The 12,886-nt window shown below is 41.6% G+C and overlaps 1 protein-coding gene across 10 annotated transcripts in view; it reads right to left on the minus strand.

Moving 5' to 3' along the window:
• REPS1 (RALBP1 associated Eps domain containing 1) overlaps nucleotides 1-11,941 on the minus strand; it is a 67,101-nt gene extending 55,160 nt beyond the window's left edge. For 3 of the 10 annotated variants that reach the window (XM_069852011.1, XM_069852008.1, XM_069852007.1), the window contains exon 1: nucleotides 11,689-11,938. In XM_069852011.1, the coding sequence (XP_069708112.1) occupies nucleotides 11,689-11,841 (153 nt within the window). In that variant the 5' untranslated portion in view covers nucleotides 11,842-11,938. Of the gene's footprint in view, nucleotides 1-11,688 lie in introns of all 10 variants that reach the window. The other 7 variants (XM_069852016.1, XM_069852013.1, XM_069852009.1 and 4 more) reach the window with 7 other exon arrangements.
• Nucleotides 11,942-12,886: the final 945 nt, after the last annotated feature.

Below are 12,886 nucleotides of genomic sequence, written 5' to 3' on the forward strand. Positions count from 1 at the left end.
AGAGGCAAAACTTTAAGGCAGCTTTTGATGGCTGAAGTTTCATAGAAACATAGAATAACCAGGTTGGAAGAGACCCACCGGATCATCGAGTCCAACCATTCCTATCAAAACACTAAACCATGCCCCTTAGCACCTCGTCCACCCGTGCCTTAAACACCTCCAGGGAAGGTGACTCAACACACCTCATGCATGCTGACAGGAGAGGAGAATGAATGAATTCAAGGAAGGACCTTCTGTATCAGGTCATCTGAACTAGGACATTAACACAAGCCTATCCACAAAATAAATATCACATTGATACAAAACAAGAGAGAAGAACTGGAATTGAGAATATACATTTTGGTCCAGGTTTTACTACCACATTCTTAATCTGAGGTATTCTAGCAGTCCTGTTGTAACTTGGCTGGAATTTTCATGTTTGTATTGCTAGTGTAAGACATTGCTGGCTTTCTGTTTAATTAATAAACAAAAAGAAACCTTACATAGAATCACAAAATAGTTGAGCTTGAAAAGGTCCTCTGTAGACTACCCACTCCACTCCTGCTCAAAGTAGGCTCAGCTATAGCACATTGCTTAGGGCTATGCCCTGCTTGGTATATATACCAGTTCGGTATATCTAAGAAGGGAGACTCTACAATCTGTCTGAGCAATGTCTTCCAGTGTTTGATTACCCCTGCAGTAAAAAAGTTTTATGTTTAAATGAAACACTCACAAGGAACAATATCATATAAACCATGGATGAGAGGTGCAAAACATGTTTTTGCACTCATTTTACCACATTTAACACAAACTTGAGTTAAACCAGATTGCATGAATATACTTGTGCTTCAGTATTTAGTACACAATTTGAGTTTTATTGTGCATATTGACTATAATCTTTTAGTGAAAGCAATCAATACATTAAAAGAAAAGCTGATGGCTTACTTCAGATAAAAAAAACTAAAGAATTATAGATAACCTGCATTAAGTTTTAGGTTATTTTATAAAAATTTAACTATCATTACAGAGTGATTTTGATTCACAGTTCAAAATTAAAAACATCTTGTCAACAATGTTATTTCTGTATCCCATATGCAGAAATTCGTTGATGAGGCTTCTAAAGCCTTTTGCAAACTTACAGACTTAACAGGATGTTTTCCGAATTATAAATTTATTGGAATATGACATCCAACTGGGTACTAGAATATGCTATCCTACAAAGGTGCACTCTCAAGTCAGGTAATCTACTCATCTCAGTTACAACAAAAGTGAAACATATCTCTACAGTGTCATGTAATCTGAGGATGTGCAAGGGAAGTCTAAAAAAAATACTTCCTAATCATTGCTATTGTACTAAAAACCCCAACCACCACTACGTACTGAAGACCTAGGAAAACCTCCTTGTATTTCTTCTAGATTTGAATAACTTTCTTTCCTCACAACTTGCTACCTTCTCATCTTATTATTCTACAACCACTGTTCAATAGATAAAGATTTGTCACTTCATTTATTTCTGTCTCGCTAATTACAGACCACAGCCTGACACAGTTTTCTAACTGCAATTTCTCACCAATCATCAACTGGACAAAGCAATACTGATTAGTTATTAATCAGAATTTTTAACTTTTCTGCAGGAAAATCTCACTTGATAGGCAGCTTTTTAGATGCAACAGTTGACAGCACTGTGCAGCAGGAACAAGACAGAGAACTGACAAAGATCCTTCTTTTGATGAGTTATTTTTAACCGAGTCAAGTCTCTGACCTAGTTCTTCGCAAAGCTCCACAAACCTTGGCACGTGTTGGCACACAAGAAAAAAAACTGAAGACAGGACAAAAAAAGTGACACTATTGAAACAGTTCAAGTATTATTCTGTATTCTATGTTGCAGCCCTAGCAGAAGTATATGACAAGCATTTAAGCAATCTTAAATCCATCCAAAGATTATTTGCAAAACATGTTTATGGAAGATATAAAGAACCGCTATATTTAATAAGCACAAAGCCGGCAATATTCATGTGCAGAACACTAAGCATAATACTACCTCTAATACTTACATTTATCTTATTAGGTACTTAAGAAGCAGAGTAGTAAATATACTTAATTAGTTGATACTAAGAATTCCCACGCACAGAGTATATTTGGGACACTGTTACTATTTGTTATGCAACAAAGTACAAGGTCTTCCTTTTAAGTTTTACTGACAGTTCCATGAAGATGGATCTGTCAACACCACAAACCTGGCTTCAGAACACAGGCCTTTACAGAAATAAAACCAATAGCATCACAGGACTTCCAAGATGACACACACTCTTTGGCAATAAACTATTTAGAGCCTCCTACTGTCTGAGCCTCTCCTAATACTTTTCTGCCCTTGATTCTCACACTGCATGTATCCACAATGGAAGAAGACTGCTAAAACACTAACAGGAAGAAAAAAACTACACATCAGCTCCAACAATTAATACTCTGTAGATACCTGGAACTAAACTTCCCCATCCCACAGGTAATTTTGGGTTCAAACATACGAATGTTTCAATCAAGTGAAATTTCAGAACTAATCACATGAGAAATAAAGAAGTTAATCAGCCAATCAAACATGATCCACTATTTTAAGCCTCAGAGGAATGATTCTGCCCCTGTGCTTTGCGATCTGTTTTACAAAGATGCCCACCCCTTGGAAGGATTTGGCAGATGCGGAGTCATGCCTCTGCTCTGTTTATAGAAAAGCAGCAGGCAAAAGGCACTGAAACTTTAAAACTCTGATTTATGACAGATGCACATAAATATACCTTAAGAAGTGAACATGTTGCACACTGTATACCTCCCATACCTCCCCTCATGCCCCCACCCCCCCAGAAAAAAAACCCACCTACAGAGTTTTCACTTATTACATTGCTTTTTGAATCAATTCTATTTTAGAGGTCATTCCTAACTCATTCAACTCATTGCAAAAGTGGTCTGCAGCATCTCCTATTGTTCCTGATAGCACTACTGTTCATGGTAGATTAGCCTCACTTATGCAAGACATTTCTCAATGCCATAGCTTTGATTTTTCCATCTGCAATCAAAATTTGTGGTCTTGCTAACAGCTCCTGCAAAAGCTGTTATAAGCCACACACATGAATCCTAACCTGCAGAGCCTTTTACGCAGAGTTCCACAACTCTCTAGAGGTCAGTGGTTCCCTTCTTGATTTGGTAGTACATGGTAAGCACCATCAATCAACTCACAAAGATGAAGCAGAAGCATCCTACATGCAACTACAAAAAAGTTCAAGATTCTGATTTAGAGGGGCCATTTTTCCAAATATTTGGAGCAACAGACTTTCCTACTCAACTATAACTCAAACAAATTATTGTCAAATACCCTCAAAAAGAGGGTAGAATAAATAAGCATATTCCTTTCTGACACGTTTGATAGCACCAACAGAGGAAAATCCAAACAGCCAGATGCACACTTACTTCAAAAGCAGCTACTGTCCTTCCAAGTAAGAAGTCATAGCTGGAAGACCTCAAAGCCGAGTTGCTTTTTGCTTGAATTAAGATTCTCTTGACTGTTTTTTCTGGCAGAGTAGGTGCTCCCGAAAAAGGTACCTTACAAGCAGTAATGGTAATAAAGCAGCAAGAAGAACTAGAAATAAAAAAAAACACCTAAAGCAGCAAGAGACAGCCTGGGGACCTACAAGAACCACTTTTAATTCCTGATGCATAAGAAAGTTTCTTTAAAAAGGAGACATTCCACATACCTGTCTCCTCTTCCTGTGTAATTTTGCATTACTGCTTAATCTAAAGCGCTCCTCCCTCCTCTGCTCCCTTTCCTGTGCAGTAACTATTGCTCATCTATCTGATCACACAGTATGATTACTCCACTCCAGTAAAAAGTTGCTGTGTTAGTTATCTGCCCTTTTATGAAACTGAATCTGTCTACTGTACATCCAAGAAACACCTCAGCAACCAGAAGATACATGGGAGTATGTGTCTGGTAGAAGTAGTTACTTCATTGACTCTGAACTTCTTGGAAGACTGCAGCCTCAAGAAAGTTGTGCTGTTTGCATTTAATAAGCAGAAAAGGTTAAAATGAGGCAACTGAAAGAACACGTGAACACATCAAGAGTGCTTGCGATTCGAATTTCTTTATCTTTCCCTTCTAAGTAGGGTTTCTTTGGGCAAGGCATATTCATGCATCATGCTACTACGAACTGCTCTCAAAACACGTGTCTTCTTTCTCCTGGTGGTGCCACAAAGAGGAGACGAAGAAACACACTTTTGCAAGAATTTTCAATGCCTGAGCCCTTATGTGACAATTTGAGACTGGGGGATGATTCTGTAACACTCAAGTGATTGTATTTTCTGGAAAAAAACAGTAGCAGACAATGTATCCATATAAGCATCAAGAAAGCATCTAGCTTCTGCAGGCAGAGATATTTCACAGCAATAATACATCTAGTATTTCAAATTATTACTCCAATAAAGAGTAGTGCAAGGGAGGTCACACTGATGTTCTAAATGCACACACTCCTGCCATGCAGTATTAAGTTGAATACTTTTCCCACAAAATTTCTACTTAAATGCTAAATGCTGAAGAAAACTGCATTTAGACATTTTGATTTCTTCCAGACCTCCTTTAGAATCAAAACATTCCAGTGAGTGAGAGTCCTTGCTAATAATTAATTTCTTACTTTTGTTATTTTAACATTTTCTCCACACATCACGTTTCACAACTATGGCAGAAAAATCTCAGAGTGAACACTGGCTTCTGGCATTTTGCTAGCGTAAAATGGAGATTAAGGCATTCTCTGATCCCAGAACCTGGCCAAACAGGACTGCTCATATCTGACCTTACTATGCCTAAGCACTTCCATACAAGTCTACCTGAAGCTACTGTATCCATTACTTTATGCTACCTTCCCATAAGTTAAGACTAATGCTTAATGTAAGTTAGCATCCAATGCTAAACTTTCTACAGCTCAGTCTTGGTCAACCTTTTCTGGAATTACTGAAGTTGAAAGATGTATTTGAAAGATGTATCTGAGTCTACTAATTGCTCTTTACCATACTTCAGGAGCATTTTAGTTGTCATAAGCCAATCATTCCAGAAATTCAGGTCAGGCTGTCATCTTTTCCACATCCTTTAACCTACCAAAACAGTTTCTATACACAGACAGGCATGCCTAACTTGGATGTATTTTTTGTATAACAACCACAGGGGATGATTTAATTCTTTAGACACCACCACCCCAGATGGAAAAAAAAAAGGCAAGTCACAGACATGGTCACCAAGTCGTCAGACTAGTTTAGAAAGAATGACACCACTGGCTTAGTAATAACCCTATAGTCTAAAGAAATGCTAAATGAGAAATAACAAGCGAGAAAGATATTCTTTCACTAATCATTACTGGTACTCCAGCAAGAAAAATCTTATAGTCAACACAGTGCTCCCACATTCACTTTTGACTTCAAACTCATTTAAGCAAAAAGAAGAACTTAAATTCAAACTCTGAGTTCTACAAGAAGGACTAATCTAAATGCCAAATATTTATGACCTAGCAAGTACGAAATTTGTCTGTAAGGACTACATTTGAAAGCCAGCAAATACAACTGAAGATTCATAGAGACTGCCAGCAAATTCCTATAATTTCACAGTATCTGCAGTAAAGCTCACTGAAGACTATTAGACTAAGACGAAAGCATGTTTGCGATTTTTCACAGATAGTGGGTGAAGTACTCACAACTTCCAATACATAAGAATAATTTTTACAGATAAAAGTTTACAGTACACAATTTTATACAGCTAGTTTGATTCCAAGACAGCTGCATTTGCCAAAGCCTTTGATATTTCTGTATAATTCTCTAATTCTATTTAGTCATGTCAGAATGGATATTAATCATCCCTGATGCCATCTGATGGCACATTCATAAAGAATTTAAAAAAACCCAAACTGTTTTCAAACAAAGTTGAGTGTGATACTTGAAATTTGCTGAGTGCTGTGCTGGCATTTGGAATAATGAAGGAATTAGTTACCATGTAAGTGACTATACAGTATGAATGCCAGTCAATTATACTGAGAAATCAGCTGAAAACAAAGGTAACTAACAGCCCTAACAATGCTCCTTGAATTTTGCCATTAATTTCCTGCCTTTTGTTTCAAAAACAATGATTATTCTCTAACTAAACGGTGCTGAGATATGAGGATACCTAAATTAATTAATTATAAAAAGAAAAGAATTTGAAGCCCACTGTATTCCCTGTGAAGTTAACATCATTAAAGTAAATATTTGTAACAGACTTCTGCAGAAAACTCAAAGCACAGTTCATGGGATATTTTAAAATGTCAAGTAAAAAAACTGTAAGCATTAAAATAAAAAATATCTAAACTCAAAACAAATGAGTTGGATTCTGTTAAGTGACTTTTTAAAACTGAGGCTTGGCTGATTACGTAAAGGTCAATATTAGGAAAGGAAAGTTTTTTTACATAGTGTACATTTTTTTAAATATCTGAAAGTGCTATGTATTTATAAATATGCTACAAATCCATATCACTGAAAGGAAGGCATAGGATTTGCAGTGTATAAGGAATTTAACTTCTTACCCCACTAGTTCTGAAAATATAATAAATTCACCAAATTAAACAGAACATGGTTGAATCTTCTGCATGTCTCCACCACACAGGTAATCCTAATCATGCCTTGGCTCAGCTTCCACTTGCAGTTGGCACTTAGTAAATGCTACCGATTTGATAAACAGACAGTCTTTGTGTAGGAAAATTCACTGAAACACTAACCACAACAATAACATCACTGTGAACAAGTTTTTATTTTCTTAGATCCCTTTCTCTCTAAATTCAAACTCCAACAAAAAGGCCAACATTTTAAATCAAGAACTTGCACTTTTGTTTTGCCAGGTTTTGTCTTTGAATTATAATTACAATTGCAGTGCAAGCCACAGATTAGCTCTGGCATCTGAAGAAATTACCACTCTGTGTGCTTGCCAAAAGCTATCACCCCTAGAACAACGGCAGCATATGCCTGCACCTCAGCTATTTTTCTGCACAGTGAAAAAACTGTAGCTGACGAATGAGGCTTTACGCTAAGAGTCCAAACTTTATAATGAGACATCTGCATTACAAGATATTCACTTTCTTACAACTTTTGACACAAAGGCAGCAAACTCTGACAGGGATTTGAGATGGACAAGGAGAGGTAGGAATTTTTTCCATCAAGGACACAAAACTATCAAAACTGTCTGTAAAGATTCCTTAGAAGTAGGGGAAAAGAAAAAAAAACAGGCTTGAAATTGGTTCTAACAAGAACCAACAGTAGGCTTTAGACTAGGTTATTGGGCTAATGCAAGCATATTATAACTGAAGAAACTGGACATAACTGTACGATTCATCTGCCACTTCAAAGACTTGAACACCCAATTAGAAGTCAGGTAACGTTGCTGTACGCTGCCAACACTGAGGATGACAATTCACACAAACACTGACATATTTGTTCTTTTATAGCAATTTATTTTCAAGTAAGATGCCTGAACTCATTAATTTCAGATGAGTACCGTATGCAAAACTGATCTGCTTCTTGTCTCATGAAGTTTCTGTGATTCCTAATCAAAGAAAAGAGCACAAGTTCACAAAATGCTCTGTGATTAAACCACCTAAAGAACTCTACAAATTGAACAAATGGGACAGCTGCACCCCGTGCACAAGTAATGAACTTTACAATACATAGTTTGGCTGACTGTAGTTTTTAAAAGCAACTTCACTACCAGTACAGAGGCACCAAGAACTGACTTCAATAGCATTATCTACATTAGCAATTTAGGACAGATGTGAAAAGTGCTTCTGAAGCCAACTTCCTAATCACCCTCAGTGCTCTGGTTCATGCTATGCAGCTACTCCAGAACAACCAGATTTCTTCTCTAAGAAGCTAGCCTGGAAGATACATTCTAGGAGTGCGTCTAATGTATCTCAGGCAACATTCAGCCTACAGGACCAGGCCAGAACTTTACCAATGGAAAGCTTCTGATATACATATACAGGGTGGATGGCAGCACCTCAGCATCACTCATGTCACATCATACTACTTGCTAACAAAAACACTGACAAACACACAACTGAGCCATGAGCTCTTGCAGCTGAGTTAAGTGAAAAGTAACTTGACAAAACCCCCTAACTTTTGGCTGAGCAAGCTCCCTGAATCAGCTGACCATCTGTTCATGTGAATGTCAGTACCAGCACAAGGCAGCTCCAGCTTCTAGTGGTTTAAACTACCATGAAACCCACGCTAGGTCACAACTGAAATATCCAACTGCTCTAGACCTCTTCTGCACCATGAGCAAATAGCTTTCTTTCCTTGTGTCAGTACTCACATTTATTCAACTCTACTGTTAGTGGGTACAGTGTTAAAATGAACAAAAAAACGTGATAAATTTTCTGCCTGCATAGCCCCTGATGCCAGAACACAACAGCATCAGATAAGCACTAATGCCTTTGCAAACAGAAGCAGAAGCACATGGCTAGGGGAAGGGGGAAAGACTGAACCACCTCCTTCAGTGGCAACTCACCATCAGATTGATTTAGCTGCAATGTGAAACCACACCCTGAGAGCAATTTAAAGACTCATGTAACTACTGCGAAGTAGCTAGACTTGTTATCCCAATGCACATGCTTTTATTCACTGTTTTATGCAAATCTTCTACCTTAATGCCAATTTCAAGGATGTGCACAAAAAGATAGAAATATGGGTTAATAAAGGCTGTGTTCTCACACGTGCAGTTAAGGTTGTAGCACAGTTTGGGGTATTTTTGTTCTGGTAACAAGGCTGTCCTTTTGTAGATGTGAATTAAGTGAACGCAGATTTGTCTTCTGCAGCGTTTTCCTGCTTTCTCTCAGTTGTATATATGTTCATTTATTGCCATTTAATAGGCAGCTGGCAGTGTCCCTTAGAGGTAGAAATGAGAACTATTAGGAACAATTAGCATGCATTAACTTCTGCTGTGAGACAGGTATCTTGCATAAACGTAACTCTTTGCTGGACATGTATCCAGCCTTTAAACAACAGATTCACAAACAAAATGCAACTGCCACACATTTTCACTTCCAAGAGAATCTATCCTCAAACATTCAAAGGTATCTACAGGTCTGCACTACTGAAGACAAAAAACTCTGAGGTAGTTCCTGAGGACTGCTTGGTCCGCATGAGTTCGAAAAGTGGTAATTTGTACTACATTCTGCACACTCACAAAGGTACTTAGCATTCACATGGCTCACATTGCGCTTGCATTCCAGAATTATATAAGAATTGGTTAACTGAATCAAGTTCCTTTCCCCACAAGCATCAGGTGCTTCAAAGGAACAGGTAACAACACAGCACCATGTGGTCAAAAGAAAATTCCATCTCCTTCACATGGTTTCCTTATTTCTTCAGCTATATTACCTTGAGGTTTTAGTTACACAAGTCACGGCTTCCAAAGCATCAAACGCAATTTCCCTTGGAAGAAACCCCCATCCAACGTATTCATGCCTTAATTAATCTGAGATACAGACATACTTCTAAAATCCCTAGGCAGCTAGATTCTCTCCCTCACAAGAACAAGGAAATTTACAGGTGACCAACAGTGATTGTACAAGACATTCCTAATGGGTAAAACTGCTGAGGGCATTTTGACTTTCTCTGTATTATTTACAGTCTTATTCCTCAGGCAATCTAATATCTTGTTTACCATTTTAATTGCAAGGTTTTCCTTGAGATCACTACAGTGATAAGATCGGTTTGCTTCTTCAGTTAATTTCTTTAGAACCTGTGGAATGATGCCCAAGTAGTTTCGCTCCTTCAGATGCGATCTACTCTGCAAGAAAATATCCGTCCTCCTTTGCAACAGATAAGGATATAGTCTGTGGCCACTTGTATTTAAAATTCCAAGTACTTCCAAGTCTTTCCAAGTTCTAGCACTAAATCCCAGCACAAACCAAAATCTTCAGCACTAAGGCAGTACTCACTTTAATCTTTACACCAATTCAGACAAGTTTTAAGGAAAATACATTTTAAATAAAAGAAATGTGAACTTTCACTTCCCTGGGAGGATTTTTCTGAAACTGATCGGCCACGCACAAAAAGAAGCAGTGGGTGGCCCTTGAGAAACCTCCCTCATAATACTGAGCATGCTGAGTCTCTTACCATTAAGTCCAGTCTAGCAAGTCATCAAGTAAGAGTACTAGTTTTACAAGTAATAAGCATTTCTTATTCAGCCATCTTCCACTTTTTTTGCACCTCAAACTCCTTTTAACTAACCAATTTGCTATTATGAGTACACAGCAACAGTAACCCTAGCTAAGAACAAGCATTCTTCTGAAACCTGATACTAAACTGCAGAACACTGAAGTTTGTTTACTGTATTTCCAGCTACAGTAACTTTAATGTTTTACTAAAAGAGCTGCTTACCTCACCAGGCTGAGAATGAAACTGTTTAAAAGGCAGCACAGCTTTTAAATACAGTTTTACCCACAGCAGCACAAAACACTACATAAACTTTAAATTTCTGAACAATGAGAGAGAGAACTGCAGAAGCAGCTAGTTATTACAAATAGCTGTTTGTAAGAATGGTTCACTGAGAATACTTTCCTCAACTAATCACAAAATGTGCATCAAAGCTGGCTTTCCTTTTTCTCTGTTGGCACCTCCGTAATCCTGCTATACCTTTTAGACATCACCTGGCCAGGGAAGTTAGGGGTGACACTATGCACATACATTTTCTAAGTCTGCTTAGGGATATGGCTCAGTAGCAGACAGATACATTTGGACTCTATGATCACAAAGGTTCTTTCCAACCAAACGATTCTGTGATTCTACAGGCTCGTGTCATTTTACCACTGCATTTTTCTCTGTGAAAAACGTTTTGATGGCTACAAGTAAGTTAATACCTGCTGGGAAGTGAGGCCCAAAACAGACAGCACAGCTCAGGTGAAGCGGATTAGTGTCAGCAGCACACAAACATACAAACCCAGACCTTCCTTCTGCGTTGTTCTCCACTGGCTGACAGTGAGGCACCTCTGGAACTGGCTGAGGGAACTGAGGTTCTTTAGCCTTGAGGAGGCTGAGGGGAGACCTTATCACTGTCTACAACTACCTGAAAGGAGGTTGCAGAGAGGAGGGAGCTGGCCTCTTCTCCCAAGTGACAGGGGACAGGACAAGGAGGAATGGCCTCAAGCTGCACCCGGGGAGGTTCAGATTGGATATTAGAAAAAAAATTTGTTACAGAAAGGGTCAGCAGGCACTGGAACAAGCTACCCAAGGAGGTGGTTGAGTACCCATCCCTGGGGTATTTAAAAGACTCGTAGACGAGGTGCTCAGGGACATGGTTTAGTGGCAGATAAGAATGGTTGGACTCGATGATTCAAGAAACCTTTTCCAATCTGGTGATTCCATGATCCCCAAAATGCTTTGTGGCTCTCACGCTTCGGATTTGCTTCTGACAAGAAGCAAACCAGTCACTTACCTACCAGTTGCCTGACACGGCCACGCAGAGATTTCCAACAGTCCAAGGGCAGGGACACAAATCCTTCAGGGATGGGGGGTGGGTGGGAAACACATGGGGCCGTACAACGCAGCCACAGGAGCGGCCGAGGGCCGGGGCGGCGCCCGGTGCCCCGGCACGGGAGGCGGGGTGGGGGGGGGGAAAGGGGGGGAAAGGGGGCGTGTGTCTCTTTATTTTACCTGCATGACCACGTCGTTGGGCAGCTGCGCGGCGCGGAAGAGCTCGAGGACGCGCCCGTTGGACGCCACCTTCTTGGTGCTCTCGGTGTCGCAGTAGGAGAAGAGGTCGCAGTAGTAGCGCTGCTCCGCCTCGCTCAGCGTCAGGCCCTCCATCTTACAGGGCCCGGACCCCCCCCCACCTTCAGGCTCCGCTCCGCTCCCTTCCCCGGCGGCTCCTCACGGGGAGCGCGCGCGGGGCCGCCTCGCGCCGCCCGGCGGGAAGCGGCGGGGGGGGGGGGGCGGGGGTGGGAAGAGAAGGAGCGGAACTCCACCGCCGCGCGCCCCGGCCAATCGCCGCGCGCGAGGACAGCGGCCGCTCTCACATACGCGCGCGCGCGCACCTTCTTCCCGCCCCGCCCCTCTCTCTCTCTCTCTCTCTATTTCTCCCTTTCTCTCCACTCACCCGCCCGGCCGCGCGCCTGCGCGCCGCGCGCCCCATCGCTGCCTCCACCACCCCCCGCGCGCGCCCCGGAAAGACAGGCCCGGGCGGGGGGGGGCGGGGGGCGTCACCTCCCCGAGCGGAGCGCGAGGCCCCGAGGAGCGGGGCTTACGGGGGCCGCCGGCGGGTCCCGCCCGCGACACCCCTGAGGGAGGGAGGGAGGCAGTCGGGGTGGTGGGGGTTGGGGGGGGAGCCGGATGCACGGTGCGGGCGCGCGCGGCAGCGCCCCCCTGCGGGCAGGCGGGCGGGGGCAGCGCTGCTCGGGGACCCCAAGGGCTGGGGGTGGGGAGGGAATGAATGGGGCTGGCGGGGGGTGAATGGGGGGGGGGGGGGGGCCTGCTGTCAGGAGAAACACGGAGTCACTGGGGCTGTATTGAAAAGGACAAAGTCTTCGAAACAAAAGCAATGATATTTTTATTCTGCGGTTCAGCACTGAAGCGGATGCCCCTCTGAAAAAGGCATCCCGTCACACGAAAGCGGCAGGTGTGTATACACTAGTTTTAGGCGAAGAACCGTCTAAGTCTTCAAAGGATGTTTATTTTTTTAGGTTATCCAACCATGTAGGGAGACTCCCTTCAGCTTATCTCCTGACCTAAGGCAACTACATAGAATCGTAAAGTGCTTTGGATTGGAAAAGACCTTAAAGATCATCCAGCTCCAACCCCTCTGCCATGGGCAGGGACACCTCCCACTAGACTAGGCTGCCCAAGGCCCCATCAA

Source organism: Phaenicophaeus curvirostris, chromosome 2 (assembly GCF_032191515.1).
Source record: "Phaenicophaeus curvirostris isolate KB17595 chromosome 2, BPBGC_Pcur_1.0, whole genome shotgun sequence".
In the NCBI taxonomy this organism is placed as follows: Eukaryota; Metazoa; Chordata; class Aves; order Cuculiformes; family Cuculidae; genus Phaenicophaeus; species Phaenicophaeus curvirostris.